Raw genomic sequence first — 13,501 nt, 5'->3', positions numbered from 1 at the left:
CTCACTCACTATCTGTGGATGGAGATGTGCCGGGGGGGAAAATCTATATGAATTCCAATTTTTTTATCTTTATGTTATGGATTTATATGAATCTTTTGGATAAGAAGTGTCAGACCACTGCTCTGATGGTGATGACATCAGTTACTCCTCCGTTATGAAGAAACATGTGTTTATAGTTCTATTTAAGTACACATGATGATAGAAAATCAACAGGTGGGAAGATCAGGAGGAAGATGAATGTGTGTGTTTCCACACACAGCTCTTCAGTGTGTGTGTGCGTGTGTGTGTGTGTTACACCCCCTCTGTCTCTCTCTGCGGTCCACTCTGCTCCTTCCATCCTCAGCATGCTTCTCAGCCAAATGTTTTTTAAAAAAGTGCTGAGCTAGTGATTTGCCACCCCCATCCCCGCCCCCTCCACCTAAGTTTATTCCACCGACATAACAGGAAAACATTAAACTGAGCCAAATCACTGTCAAACCACTGTCTGCTGGAGCTGCTGGTGGCCCTNCCTGCCCCCCCACTCCCTCCACCTACACACCCACCACCACCACTGTGGTGCATTTATTCACACACCCACAGATACACGTACACACTGTTACTACCAGTTGAACACTAATCCAGGTCTGTCAAACCGCATCACTCAGAGTCTCAGTTGTGGGCCAAACAGGAGGAACATTTATTGAACAGTCTGTTCAGTCTGCTGCTGACAGAGCCTTAGACACAAACAATGAAGGGGTTGAACTTTGGTTTTATCCAATAAAGTGATTTTCTTCCAACTGTGTTTTTGTGAATTTAGTGCTCTTTGTACAAAAGTGAGAAAAAAAAAAGTAGAAGTAGATTTTCCTGTTGAACCACAGTGTCTTGACTGTCCAGCCTCTGTCCTCTGTGTCCCCCAAACAGGAGCAGCTGAAGAGTCTCCAGAGTGGCTTCAAGACTGTCAGTGATGGAGATTTCCAGCAGCAGAAGTTAGTATTTACAAACACACACACACACACACACACACACACTAACCGAACAGTATTTATGAAGAACAACACAGCGGCTGATTCCCCCACAGAGATAAAGCTGTTAATTACTGATGACCCTGACTGTGACACAGACGTACGCGCACGTGTCCTCTGAGTACACCTCACCTCTCCCTCTCTCTCTCTCTCTTCTCGGTCAGTTCTCATCTCACCATGGACCTTGATAACAACATCAACATGACATCAGTTGAGAACAAGGTTTTCATGTGAGTAAGAGTTTTTTTTCTTCACTTGTTTAACTTCTTTGGTCCAGAACTCATTCTCACTCACAATGTCTTGCAGAATCCAGCGGGCCTGGCGTGACTTCCTCCAGAGACAGGAAGCAGAGAAGAGGAGCCCCTCCCCACCCTCCCTCTCCTCCTCCGACAAGATGAGCATGTCAATCAGCATGACAACCCTGTCTGACGGCGGCACCCCAGTAAGTCCTGTCTACAGACTTTAATTATTTAAACCTTCAGGCTGCGCCGTGGCCGCACGGGAATGAGCCTGTGTGTGTGTGTGTGTGTGTGTGTGCTCAGACAGCTCAGGTGCTGCTGGACTTTTGTAGTAGTAGTAGTATACGTGTGTAAAGTTGTTTCTGCCAGAAGAGGGCAGTGTTTATCAGCTGTTTCTGCTGTGTGCAACTGCTTTAGAGGTTTTGGTCTGAGATACTCTCCCCCTCTCTCTCTTCATCCCCCTCTTTACCTCCTTCTTACTCTTAATTTTCTACACCTCTCCCTCTCTCTCTTTTTAATCTCTCCTTTAACAATCTGTCTCTCACTCTATATGTCTCCCTCTGTCTCCCCCCTTTTTCCCTCCCTTTCCATCTTTTTATTTCTTTAACACCCCCGCCCCCACCCTAAACAGCAGCAGTGGAGCAGTCATTCTCATTTAGCCCAGCTCCCCTTCATTTACCCAGACCACAGTAAATCCCCAGGATTTTCTGCGCTGCCTGTTCTGGTCATTATAATTCTATACTGATGTCTGCTGCAGCCCTTTGGCAGAACACACAGTGTACACACACTTCTCACCTAATCTCTCAGCCTGAAGTCAACAAGCAGGTTCAATCTCGGGGACAGCCCGGAACGTTCTTTTTTTTTTTTTATGTTAAACCAAACGTTCTGGATGTACATGTCAAAATAAACTCAAAAGTAGCTGCATTTTCTAAAATTGGTGAAATTATCGGTGAAATTACCTAGGCTTGTCCCTAAATGCATTATGGGAGATGTAGCTCATGGCTAATGTTCGATTGATTTGTCTACTGCATTCAACCATCCAGTAAACAGTACTTTAGCTTTTATGCTACAGACTATTAATATATTTTAGGACAGCCACACTCATGTCAGGCTCTGGTGCAGACCCTGAGTTTGACAGGAGTTAATGTTTCATTAATGAAACGCACACAGATTTGTCCAAATGTAGTCGGTGAGAGAAGACGAGAAAGAGATTTGAACAAATATGTGATCGTCAGCTGATCACATGACTGTGGGTGCAGGCAGGCAGGTGTGTGTGTGTGTGTGTGCGCGCGCAGTATTATTTTAAAAGAAAACAAACTTTGAAGTCTTACATCATCAGGCACTTAATGATGGTTGTGTTTGAAGTCCTCTGGGATTTTTATTTGAAAATGCTGAGCTCAGGGACTCAGACCTGCTGACAAGGGCATATCATCAGCAAGAATTGGTTGTTCTTTGTGTGTGTGTGTGTGTGCGTGTGTTTTCCTATGCTGAGATCCTAAGGTCAACAGAGATAAAGGAGAGCGGCAGAAGATGAGGAACATGTTGGTTCACTGGTTAAAAACTGCTGACACTGTGGATCTGCTCCACTTCTTCTCTCCTCCAATCACTGCCAGGATTTTTTTTCTTCTTTTGATTGATAGCATGTGTTTTACAATCTTTGCTCTATCTCACACCAGGCATCACTTACTCTGTGTAACCTGCTCCTCTCACTTTATTTGATTGACCTTTTTTTCTCGGCAGTATAAGGTAATACAGCAGGCTGTGGCAGCTTTGAGTTCCTAACAGTGTCATTTCTGTAAACCAAGTCATACATTTTCACTCAGCATTCATTGGATACTTTCTCACTCCATACATTCATGGCATTTCATAAATGAATCCCACACACGCACACACGCACATGCGCACACACTCTGGACACACAAGGATGAAGCCATATTTTCCAGCGACACAATAACATTGCAGTCAACTCTGAGGTGATTGAATTTGTGAGCTCTGTGTCTGTAACACCAGGTTTCACTCCGCATCTTAAACATATTTACACATCTGTAACACGTGTGTATGTGTACACTGTATGGTACATATGTTAGTAATTAGAAGGGCAAAATTACTGTGTTAATCATTGATTCATTTTTGAACATTGGATTAAAATATCTAAAAAAAAATGTTAACACTGAATGACATGACAGTATAGTTATAGTCAATACAATCGTGTTGTCAGTGACACCTTCACTGAATCTCCTGGATCTTAAATCATCCCATCATCATCTCCCAGCATGTGTTTGTGGAGGTTTTCAACCTCAGGTCTGCAGCCCAACTTGCATAAGAGCAGCCTGACACAGATCAGGACAGTCAGTGAGTCTATGACTGACACAACAGTCACAACAGACTGCAGTCTAGAAAGAAACTCTCCACACGTTCTCCAAGACACCGTCCAGATGAACAGTAATGACTGAAATACACCAACTCTATGAAGAGACATTTTCACTGAGACTGTTGGAGGATTTTATGGACCTTTGGCCAGATTTATGACTCTATCATTTGGATGAATCACAGATAAAAACAGATGGGAAACACTGACCTCTACCTGCTGATATCGGTCTGTCTGTTCCAGTAGGATACAGGAAAAGAAAAATTGTCATTAGATGTGATGGACTGTTGATGTGACAACTCTGATCTGTTTCAGTTAACGACTGAAGCACGTGATGATCTATTGATACATTTATGAGTTGTTTTTTTTAATTAGATGTGTGTAAACCTTAAACAGTTAACGCCTCTTCCACGTTGACGATCTCTCTGATTGAACCTGCTCAGAACATCTCTCTTTATGACCAGTCCCTCTGCTCCAGAGCAATAACACTGGGGGGTGGGAGGGGTGCAGGCGGGATGAGGGGTCAAAAATTATAGGTTTCATTAAAGTGGAACCTAACAAAAGTCTGACTTTTATGCCCACATATGAATCAGCTGTCCAGATTTTATTGTTTCATAATACTGTAACCTGTCAACCTCCACCCCCAAGCCCCCACCTCCACCTCCACCCGCTGAGCACCTCCCAACACACACATGCACAAACACCAATGAACAAGATCACACACAGGAACTGACCTGGTCACATGACCCTGCCATCGTCCCCAGCCTGTCCAGATGATCGATGTCAGTTTTTATGAAAAGACATCAGTCAGTTTGGCAGCAGATGAATGTCTGCTTTGGAATTCGTGTAGAAAAAAACAAAAATAAATAAAGTGAAATAATTTTATTATTTTAAAGATGTGAAATCTGGTTGTCACACACTGTTGGGTAGTTTGGGGAGCTGTCCACCGCCTGGTGCTGATTCATGTTTACGCTGTAGTTACCGTTGTTTGACACTGGAGGGCGATCACGAATCACTCTAACCTTTTTCTGCTTAGGTGACAAGTGATCAGGCCTTGTGTTTATACATTCGAACATAATTAGAGCTGAAGGTGTGTGTGCTTGTGTGTGTGTGTGTAAAGACGTAAACCACAGTAGATCTGTTCTACTTCTGTGTTTCTACATCAGTTGTCTCCTAACATGGCCCTCCAATCTGTCCAATCACAGTTTCATTCCATGTTTTTTCTTATATTTTCATGTCACATCCTCTGTGTCCCTCTCTGTCCCTCTGTCCCTCTCTGTGTGTCTCTGTATCATCCCTCTTTGTCTCCCTGTCTTTGTCTCTGTTCTTGTTCAAAGACCTTATCAGGTCAGACAGCTGCACTCAGAGCCATAGAAGTTCTGGCAGAGGAGATAAAAACATGGTTCAAAAAAAGGATTTAAATCCTGTTTTCTCCCTAAATACACATCAAAGGTTCTTGAATTATTAGCTTAGTTCATAAAAAAATAAAGATTTGGGTCCACTGAGTGCTCTGGAACGGTCTGGCTCGACTCAGACTTGTCCTGAAATAACCCCGGGATTTTTCTCCAGCTGAAGCTCCTGCCTTCAGCAGATTACTGAGGCAAAGGCATGCACACAGTGTGGAGCATTTAACCCTTAATCTTCTTTTTTCACCCACACAGTCCATTGCAGTGTAACACATATATATTACCTCTAAATAAACTAAATTATTTCAATCTTGGGAAGCACATATCAAGTCATTGGTCGGTTCATCTCCAAGCGTCGTTTTCTCCAATTGGACCTGAACGTGACGATCTTGAGGAGTTATGGTAATTATGACAAATGAAAAACCAAGGCTTTGACAATTAATCCTACGGGGGGTATGTTACTCAAGCCAATAATTTACAGTTCTGTAACTGTAATAAAGGGGTGCCAAACTCCCAGGGCGAGGACCACTTGCGGACCACAAAACCCTAAAATTCGTCCTGCAGCTAAATGTCACCAATTAAATTCTTCAACTGTTTTGTTAGTTCATTTATTTATTAGATTCAGGAATAAAGAAAGACGTGAAGTTCAATACCTGATGTGCAACCCCCCCCCCACACACACACACACACACACACACCTCCCCCACCCCCACGTCCAGATGACATTTGGTGCCGTGGCCTTCATTAGAGTTCTCCTACCCAGCTGTGATACAAAGGGCTTTTATTTTGACTTCAGCTTTGTTGGATGTCTTTGATCATCTTTGACTCTATTCAGTGGCTGTGGCTCAGTGTTGGTCCAGAACTCACAGCATTAATGCTGCCTCTGCTTTTGGAAGTTGTCGTGATGAATAATTATGATGGTGGATTACTGTAGATGTCGGGGGTGCAGAGTCAGAGTGACAGACCTGGTGGGGTGTTAGTGGACCGAGCTCACACACCTTCCACTGAGTGACACACTCGTTAGTCAGCTCTCACCTCTCCATTACAGATACATGTGGAAAAAGTCACCCTCTGACTTTTTTCACACAGCGTTTGTCTTTCTGTAGGAACGTTCCCTTCTCCTGTCTGTGTGCTTTATTTCTATGTTTCCTCGTCAAACTGCTTCAACCACGCTGTCGACATGTGAAGGACATTTGTGTGACTGATGTAATTATACCTCGCACTGACTGAGCCTCCTGTGCATTGATGTCTGATGGAGGTGTGGAGGGACTAGAGGGAGGAGGGGGGAAATGTCACACCTTGTTAATCACCTGTCAGGAGTGTCTCAGGTCCTCCAACAGTTGGGACATGTGTGTGTGTGTGCTGGTACACCACACCTGAGGGGACATTGTGAAAATGCTACTGTTGTGGGAGAGAGTATTTTCAGGTTTATGATTTCAGTTTGGAGTTAGGATTTAAATGATGGTCAGATTAGAGTAGAGTTGTGTGTGTTATCATGTGTATGTGATGAAGAGGACAGCAGTGAACTCAAATTCTTTAACTTCATCAGTTGAATATTCTTTTCATTTTTTTTTCTTTCTGAAGTTTGTCAGAAAGATGTTTACAAATGAGACCAGTGTTTGCTTCAAACTCACGTCCGGTTGCATCTGTATCACCTAGTAGAGTCCACTAGGGGTCACTGTTTTGCTTAATAGATACAGTGGGCCTGACTTCAGGAACATTATTACAAGAGTTTTCCTCAACTTCCCAACTTTTACTTTGAAATCTTTTCATCTTCTGGTTCTACAGAGATACTCTGCCAGGACCAGTGACGCCATCATGTTGATGACATCACACAGGAGCTAACACCCTGTAGTCAAGGCCTCTACTGACACAGATACTGTGGTTACCCCGTATCACCATATTAGCCATTGGACGGTGAAGTGAGGCTGCTCTCTGGTATTTCGTTGGTTGTTTCTTCTCCTCCTCTCATCCACTCTGTCCTTGTTCCTCTTCTCATCTTCTTGCTCTTTTAATTTTATGGCCCTCCAATCAAATATTTAAGTGTTTTAGGCCGACGTCAGACTCTTGAACAACCAGCTAGGGTTTCATCTTCCTCCTCCTCTTCTTCTTCCTGCATGTCGTGATGAAGACAGTAGATGTTAGCAGTCATGACGTCAAGACTTCTCTGAAACACTTGAATAATGCTTTAGCCTCACAGCTAAAACATCACGTTTGATGCCCAGTGGTAACTGATTGTCTTTCTGTCATAACTAAAGATGAGTGTGTTTTGGCGATAATATATATTTTTTCTGCTGGGATTGGTCTGTGTCCACATTAAAAGTCAACAGAAGGTAATTAAATGAATTCAAAGTGCGTGTTTTGCACGTCTTTGACACTCAGATCACTAAGAGGCCTAAAGTACTCTACACCTCTGGCCTCATTTACCACATTCCCCTCCTCCGTGATCAGCAGCATCATTATCTGATCTGCCTCACTCCCTCACTGCCTCAGGGTGGCGATGCAAACACACACCTCCCTCATACTCTTCACTTGTTCATGGACTGAACATGCACATGTAGTGCACACGTGTCAGTCAACGTATGATCGACCAGTTATCTGGGCTTTGTATTCACACAGTGATTCGTTAACATTGTCAGTGAAATGACAAATGTTTTATTTGTCATGTAGCTGTGTCTTCACTCATGCAGCGCATGTGGAGAGCCCTGAGGGCAGGAGCTGGTGATCACATGATCAGTGTGCAGCAGTAGAAGAAGTGGAGAAGGCTAATGGATCTGAGAGGAGATTACAGTTTCTGTTCTGTTAGCAGGGGACACCTCCCTCCTTGAACACCTCCCTCCTCCATCCTCTTTGATGCACGTCCATACTGCACAACAAGGTCATATGCAGTACTGTGCACATACATACTGATTGGTCTGTATTCATGCAGTACAGTGAGCGTGTACAGGAAGTGAAGCGTTACTGTTCCCCAGCTAAATGCCCTGCTCTCGTTAGCAGGATTTCGGTTTTGCAGCTCTTCATTCGCAAAACATTTCTTCTTTTTTTCAGTCTTTTCTCATTTATTCCTCATCAAACTGACAGTTTTCTCACATTCCGTGTCTTTGATTTCCTTGGTCTGCCAGTATTCCTGTCAGCACCACCATGTTGTTATTCATCTTGAACAGCCCTGCTGCTTCTTCAGCTCTGTGAGATCCTCCTAATAGTCACAGTGACTGCTGGGGTGTGGAACTGCAGGTTACACTGAAGCCAGCCTGGAAATATAAAAGACAGAATCCAGGCCAGGTGTGTTTGAGCAGCGTGAGGGAGCAGACGCACCAGAGTGACCGTCTAAGCTACAGCTTTTATTAAAATACTGAACATGGAGTCTGGTGCAGAAGGAGACGCAGAGAGCAAGCAGATTTTGTTCCTCGGTTTATTGGTTTGGCATTTACAGGGTGAAGAATTCCAGGGAAGACGATTGGAAGGAAATGTGTTCAACAGAAGTCTGGTCCAACACGGAAAAGTCAACTAATCTTTGATTAATGAAAGAGAAGAGGAGGAGAGACTGAGGAGATGACCACCATGATGATGACGATGATGATGGTGGTGATGATGATGATGTAATGGTGATCTTGGTGATGATGGAGGATGTTAATAAATTACCCTGATGATAAGGGTAATTATAAGAGCACTTATAACAATGGTAATAACAATGATGCTGATGATGAAAAGGTGCATGATGGGGATAATGAGGATAATTAATTAACATGATACTAATATTCACCATGAAAATGATCATTAAAGTGATGACACTGATGTGGACCACGATGTTGGAGATTGATGAAGAGTTAAATGATCAGGATGACAATGACGATAAAGGCTGAGATGTTTATAGCAACTCTGGTGATGATGACAACAGAGATGATGATGAATGTGATGATGAGGATAAAAATAATGACAACTATAGTTATGATAATGACAATGATGGTGGCTTGGAGTGAGTGTGTGTGTGGACTGGAAGTGATACAAGCTGAGGGCCACAGGAGAGCCTGTCTACAGTGACTGATTGATTGACGAACTGATGATGATGATGATGATGATGATGTAATAATGACAGTGATGGTGTCATCAAGGCGCCGACGTTGACGATGTAGCTAATGGTGGCAGTGATACTGATGTGAGTGAGGAGGATGACAAGGGTGATAATGAGAAGAGTGATGACAGTGACTGTGAACATCATGATGATAACATTGCTGTTGGTTATTGTAATGGTGATGATGTGACAAGGATGAGAGAAATGTCTCTGATCGGTCGTCATCAGTCCTGGTCCCCGCCCCTCTGTTCTGGACACAGCTGTCATCATTGTCCTCTCCCACACCAGAGGTCCATGAAGTCCAGTTCTACTGCTCACAGTCAGACCTGCTCTGTCTCCTCCTGCTGGACCTCTCATACAGTAACAGAGACGTGACACAAATCGAATTATTATATTTTGACATGGAAACAGTTTGACAGCTAAAGTGCTCCCAGAGTGTTTCAGTGTAAAGTGAGAACTGAGGTCTGGACAGTTGGTGTCAGCTGACAGGATTTTCAGGCTTTTGATTGGTCCATGGACATGAGGGGAGAACTGACATTTTCCCCTTTGTTTGTGTTCAGAATAATCTTCAGTAAACTCACAGTGAACTGTTGTTGGTAGTCTTACTTTGTTTCAATCTCTCTCTCTCCCTCTCTCTCTCCACTTCCACTGCAGTCTGACAGGTTGGTTTAATTCACTGCTCCTCTTTAAACATCTCTCTTCTTTTTTCTTTCATTTCTCTCCAGGCAGACTTTAGTTTTCTATAATGTTTCCTTATGTCTCAGCCTCACACTGTTTCCTCTGGCCGTACCTGACAAACTAGCAGCTCTGCGTAGGGTGTGAAGTACCGAGGCGGGGGTTTGTTTCTGCTTTCAAGTTGACGTAGGTGGCGCTGAATGACAGCAGACGCACTGTCCCAGACACCGGTGTCTGTATATTCACATCAGCAGGACGGGCTTCAAGCTGAATTCTGGAGCAAACAGAAGATGTCTGACAGCTTTGATGTGACAAGACTTTTCCCTCACACAGAGTGCCACCGCCGTTCACAGGAGTTCATGAACTCCGTGAAAGCCTGGGAAAAAAAGGGGCGACACAAAGGAAGGGAAGTAGGAAGTGATGGAAAAAGTACAAGATGAAAGTCCTTTCAAGAAAAATGTTATTCCAGTCAAACTCTTCAGTGGCTTCCCACGTGTTCTGGAAGGAGAAATTCTGCCTGTGAAGTCACTGCTAACAGATAGTGGAGGGAGGAGGGGGAGAGAGAGGGGGAGATGGAGGGAGGGGGTCTGCTTTGTTGTAGGAAGATTTCAGTCAGCCAGGTCCAGGTGAAAAGTTCAGCAGAGCAGAGGAAAAAAATGTATGGAGTTTGATAAAGAAATGCGTTTTTTTTTAGGTCAGGTCATAATTTATTAACGTTCGCCTGGTTAGACTTTACTACTTTTCACTTCAGTTGTTTGGATTCATCACTTAAAGGAATAATTAATAATGACCAGGAGGTAATAATGATCTATGAGACTGGTGGATGGATAGATTGGTGCAAGGTTGGGTGGGTGGATGGATGGATGGGCAGATGGATGGATGGATGGATGGATGGGTGGGTGGATAGAGCCTGGGTTTCTCAGTGATCCTCAGGTCGACGTGTTTCCTTCAGATCAGTGCAGTTACACTGAACACTGGGAACACTCAGAGTTTTCCTTCTGACTCTGCGTCTCAACCAGAGCAGAAATGAGACAAGTGTGAAGAAGGTGTTACCAATCCAGTAATAAATGCCCCTGTTGTCGCCGTGTGCTGCCTCATCATGTCGTTTAGTTTCATCCATCACCAGTGGGCTTGTCCCCCGCAGCTGAAACATGAAAATCCCAGACACACTGTCCACTTTTAATACTGCAGCCATCAATTCACTGGACAGTGTTCCACTGCAGCCTTAATTATGGTCTATCTCATGTGCTATCTGGCCCTGTCTCCAAGCCTGATCATCATGCAGCAGAAGACGAGCGAGACGGGCCCATTCTAATTAAATAAGACAGAGAGACAGAGGGACGTTATGATACCAGCGTGTGTGATACGGGCTGGGTGGAATAATGTCTACATTTGGCTGTCATAAGGTTTATGAACTGCTTGGATGTGAAGTCGGGGTGCAGTAATATAAGATGAGTGACACCAGATATGAAACCTGCCTCCACAGAGACATGGGCAGCTGTTTCAGCTGTTAAAGCACAGAAATACTGCAGTATTTCATCGCTCCACAGTGACTCCACGGCACGGGCTGAACTCAGATCCATTATTCATCCTTTAGCTCATTTAAATAAAAACACAACAGCTGGTTAAACATGTATGAAGAGCACAGAAGCGTTTGGTGCTCACAGCCAGATGACTGCGTGTTTGATCTGACTTTCTGATTCTTTCTGCTTGTACAGAATGGAGAACACAGAGATAATGAAGGAAGGCTGTCATTCAAATGGCCGACCTGTGAGTTGATGTTGGACTGAAAACATCAGTCATGGGACGGTGAATTATATGTATACAATTTGCAAAGTGTATTTGTACTGCCTACTGTACTGCATACAGACAGCTGAGTACTGCAACAACGATGGAGTATAAAAGACATTTGTGAATTTCTGTGGAATACTGCAGTACAATTTGATATTAGATAAAGTATTTGTGTACTGTCTTCAACTGCATAAAACATCAGTGAGGTTGAAGTGAAGGTAAATATTTAACCCTGTCCAGCTCAGGAAGTATTGGACATGTAAACACAGGCAGAGGGCTGGGGTGGGGTGGGGTGGGGGGACCGGAACCTGCTTTAATATTCAGGAGGACGACTGTTGTAGGACATTCCTGGAGACGTTCCACAGCCTCTGTTCTCTGAACTGCTCTCCCCTAATTAGGAGTCAAAGGAATGCACCCGTGTGTGTAGGTGGGACCTGCTGCAGGGATTAGTCCTCCTTCACCTCCTCCCCGTTAGCGTTATCTCTTTAACAGAGCATGTAGCCCACGGAGTTGATAAGCTGGGCGGCTATCTCTCCTGCAGTGGGCTAGAGCCCAGCTGAAAACCCAGCGTCACGTTACTGCAGCCTGAGATGAAGAGCTGCAGGGACTCTAGATAATCTAGGTGAGAGGATGGACTTCAGAGAAGAAAAGTGCTGATTGGCTGATTCCCTTCTTCAGAGTTTAGCTCACGGTGGCTCGCTCCTGCTCCTTCAGCCTATTGTCATTTTACTATATATGCACGTCCCACCAAGGTGAGAGCGACTGGCTGATTGCACCTGGTTCATACCACAGGTCACATGACTCAGTGGTGATGACTGGTGGTGTGAACTTCCAGGATGGAGTCAAAAGTCAAAGAAGTGAGTCCTTGACCTCAGGTCACCTCCTGACACGCTGCATTGATTTAACAGAGCCCTCGGTTTGTGACCTTGGAATAACGGGGAAGATTTATGGGTGAGCCCTTCTTCCAGGTCATACAGTTTGAAGTGCAGTGATCTAATCTACACAGCAGCGCTGCTCTCGGTCTAATCTCAGGTCGGAGCTTCTTATTTCAGTCAGAACCTCAGTTCCCTCAGCTGAAGACGGACGTTTCACAGCAAACAGCAGCTTGTGTCCACACAGCACTGAAACAAATTCAGATAAGAGGATTACGGGCTGAGCACAGCTGAACAGAACATTTATTGTCAGGGTCCAAAAACCAGCCCGATCAGCAGCTCGGGGTTATTAGACGTCTCCAGGACTCAGGAAGTGGCTCTGCCTCTCATTTATCGTCTGTCACTTCACTCTTATTTGCTTAAGCCTCTTCTGGCACCAGGCGTTCAGACCCAGGGCTGCGCACCAGAAGTGGCTCACAATCTGTTCTCTTGTTTGGCAATTTTTATTTTTTTTATTTCCCTATCTTTATTTTCAAATGTTGTTTTTCTCATCTTCACGTTTCATCCTGATGCAGTAGTTGAACCAGTGTGTAGGAAACGTCGCTGCTTTCTTTCAGCTTCAGTCAACCATCAAAGCACTGGACTTAACAGTTGTCTTTGATGTCACTGTATGAATCCAAATTTTAAAAAAAGATCAAAAGAAGAAAATGTTGAACTGCAGTACTGACAGTGGACCATATGAGGGTGTAGTAACAGGACATGGTTCTACCCCTGGGGTGTAACTTAGCAAGAATCCAGCGATACGTATCACAATATGGGGGGACAATACCATATATTGTATACTGCGATACTATACATGACAATATAGTGAGTATTTAAAAATTAATTAAATTGTAGTAAACTGTCAGCATCGTAAACGCACAATGCTGCTACATCTTAACATCATGTTACTAAAGTTGGAACAGAGAGGTCTACAGCTGGAATCACTAGAGAAGAAAAAGCCCCAAAAAACACCATGTTATATTTGTATGTTAATAAAAAATCCTTAAAGTGCTGTAGAATATTGATACATGATTA

General features: G+C 43.9%; 1 protein-coding gene across 2 annotated transcripts in view; it reads left to right on the top strand.

Moving 5' to 3' along the window:
- The window catches only part of schip1 (schwannomin interacting protein 1), a 162,488-nt gene that overhangs the window by 53,588 nt on the left and 95,399 nt on the right, over nt 1-13,501 (top strand). For both annotated transcript variants that reach the window (XM_017031982.2, XM_008309172.3), the window contains 3 exons: nt 901-965; nt 1,166-1,231; nt 1,308-1,443. In XM_017031982.2, the coding sequence (XP_016887471.1) occupies nt 901-965; nt 1,166-1,231; nt 1,308-1,443 (267 nt within the window). The remainder of the gene's footprint in view (nt 1-900; nt 966-1,165; nt 1,232-1,307; nt 1,444-13,501) is intronic.

Source organism: Cynoglossus semilaevis, chromosome 4, assembly GCF_000523025.1.
Source record: "Cynoglossus semilaevis isolate Cse_v1.0 chromosome 4, Cse_v1.0, whole genome shotgun sequence".
Lineage (NCBI taxonomy): Eukaryota > Metazoa > Chordata > Actinopteri > Pleuronectiformes > Cynoglossidae > Cynoglossus > Cynoglossus semilaevis.
This window is presented reverse-complemented; position numbering and strand designations above follow the sequence as displayed.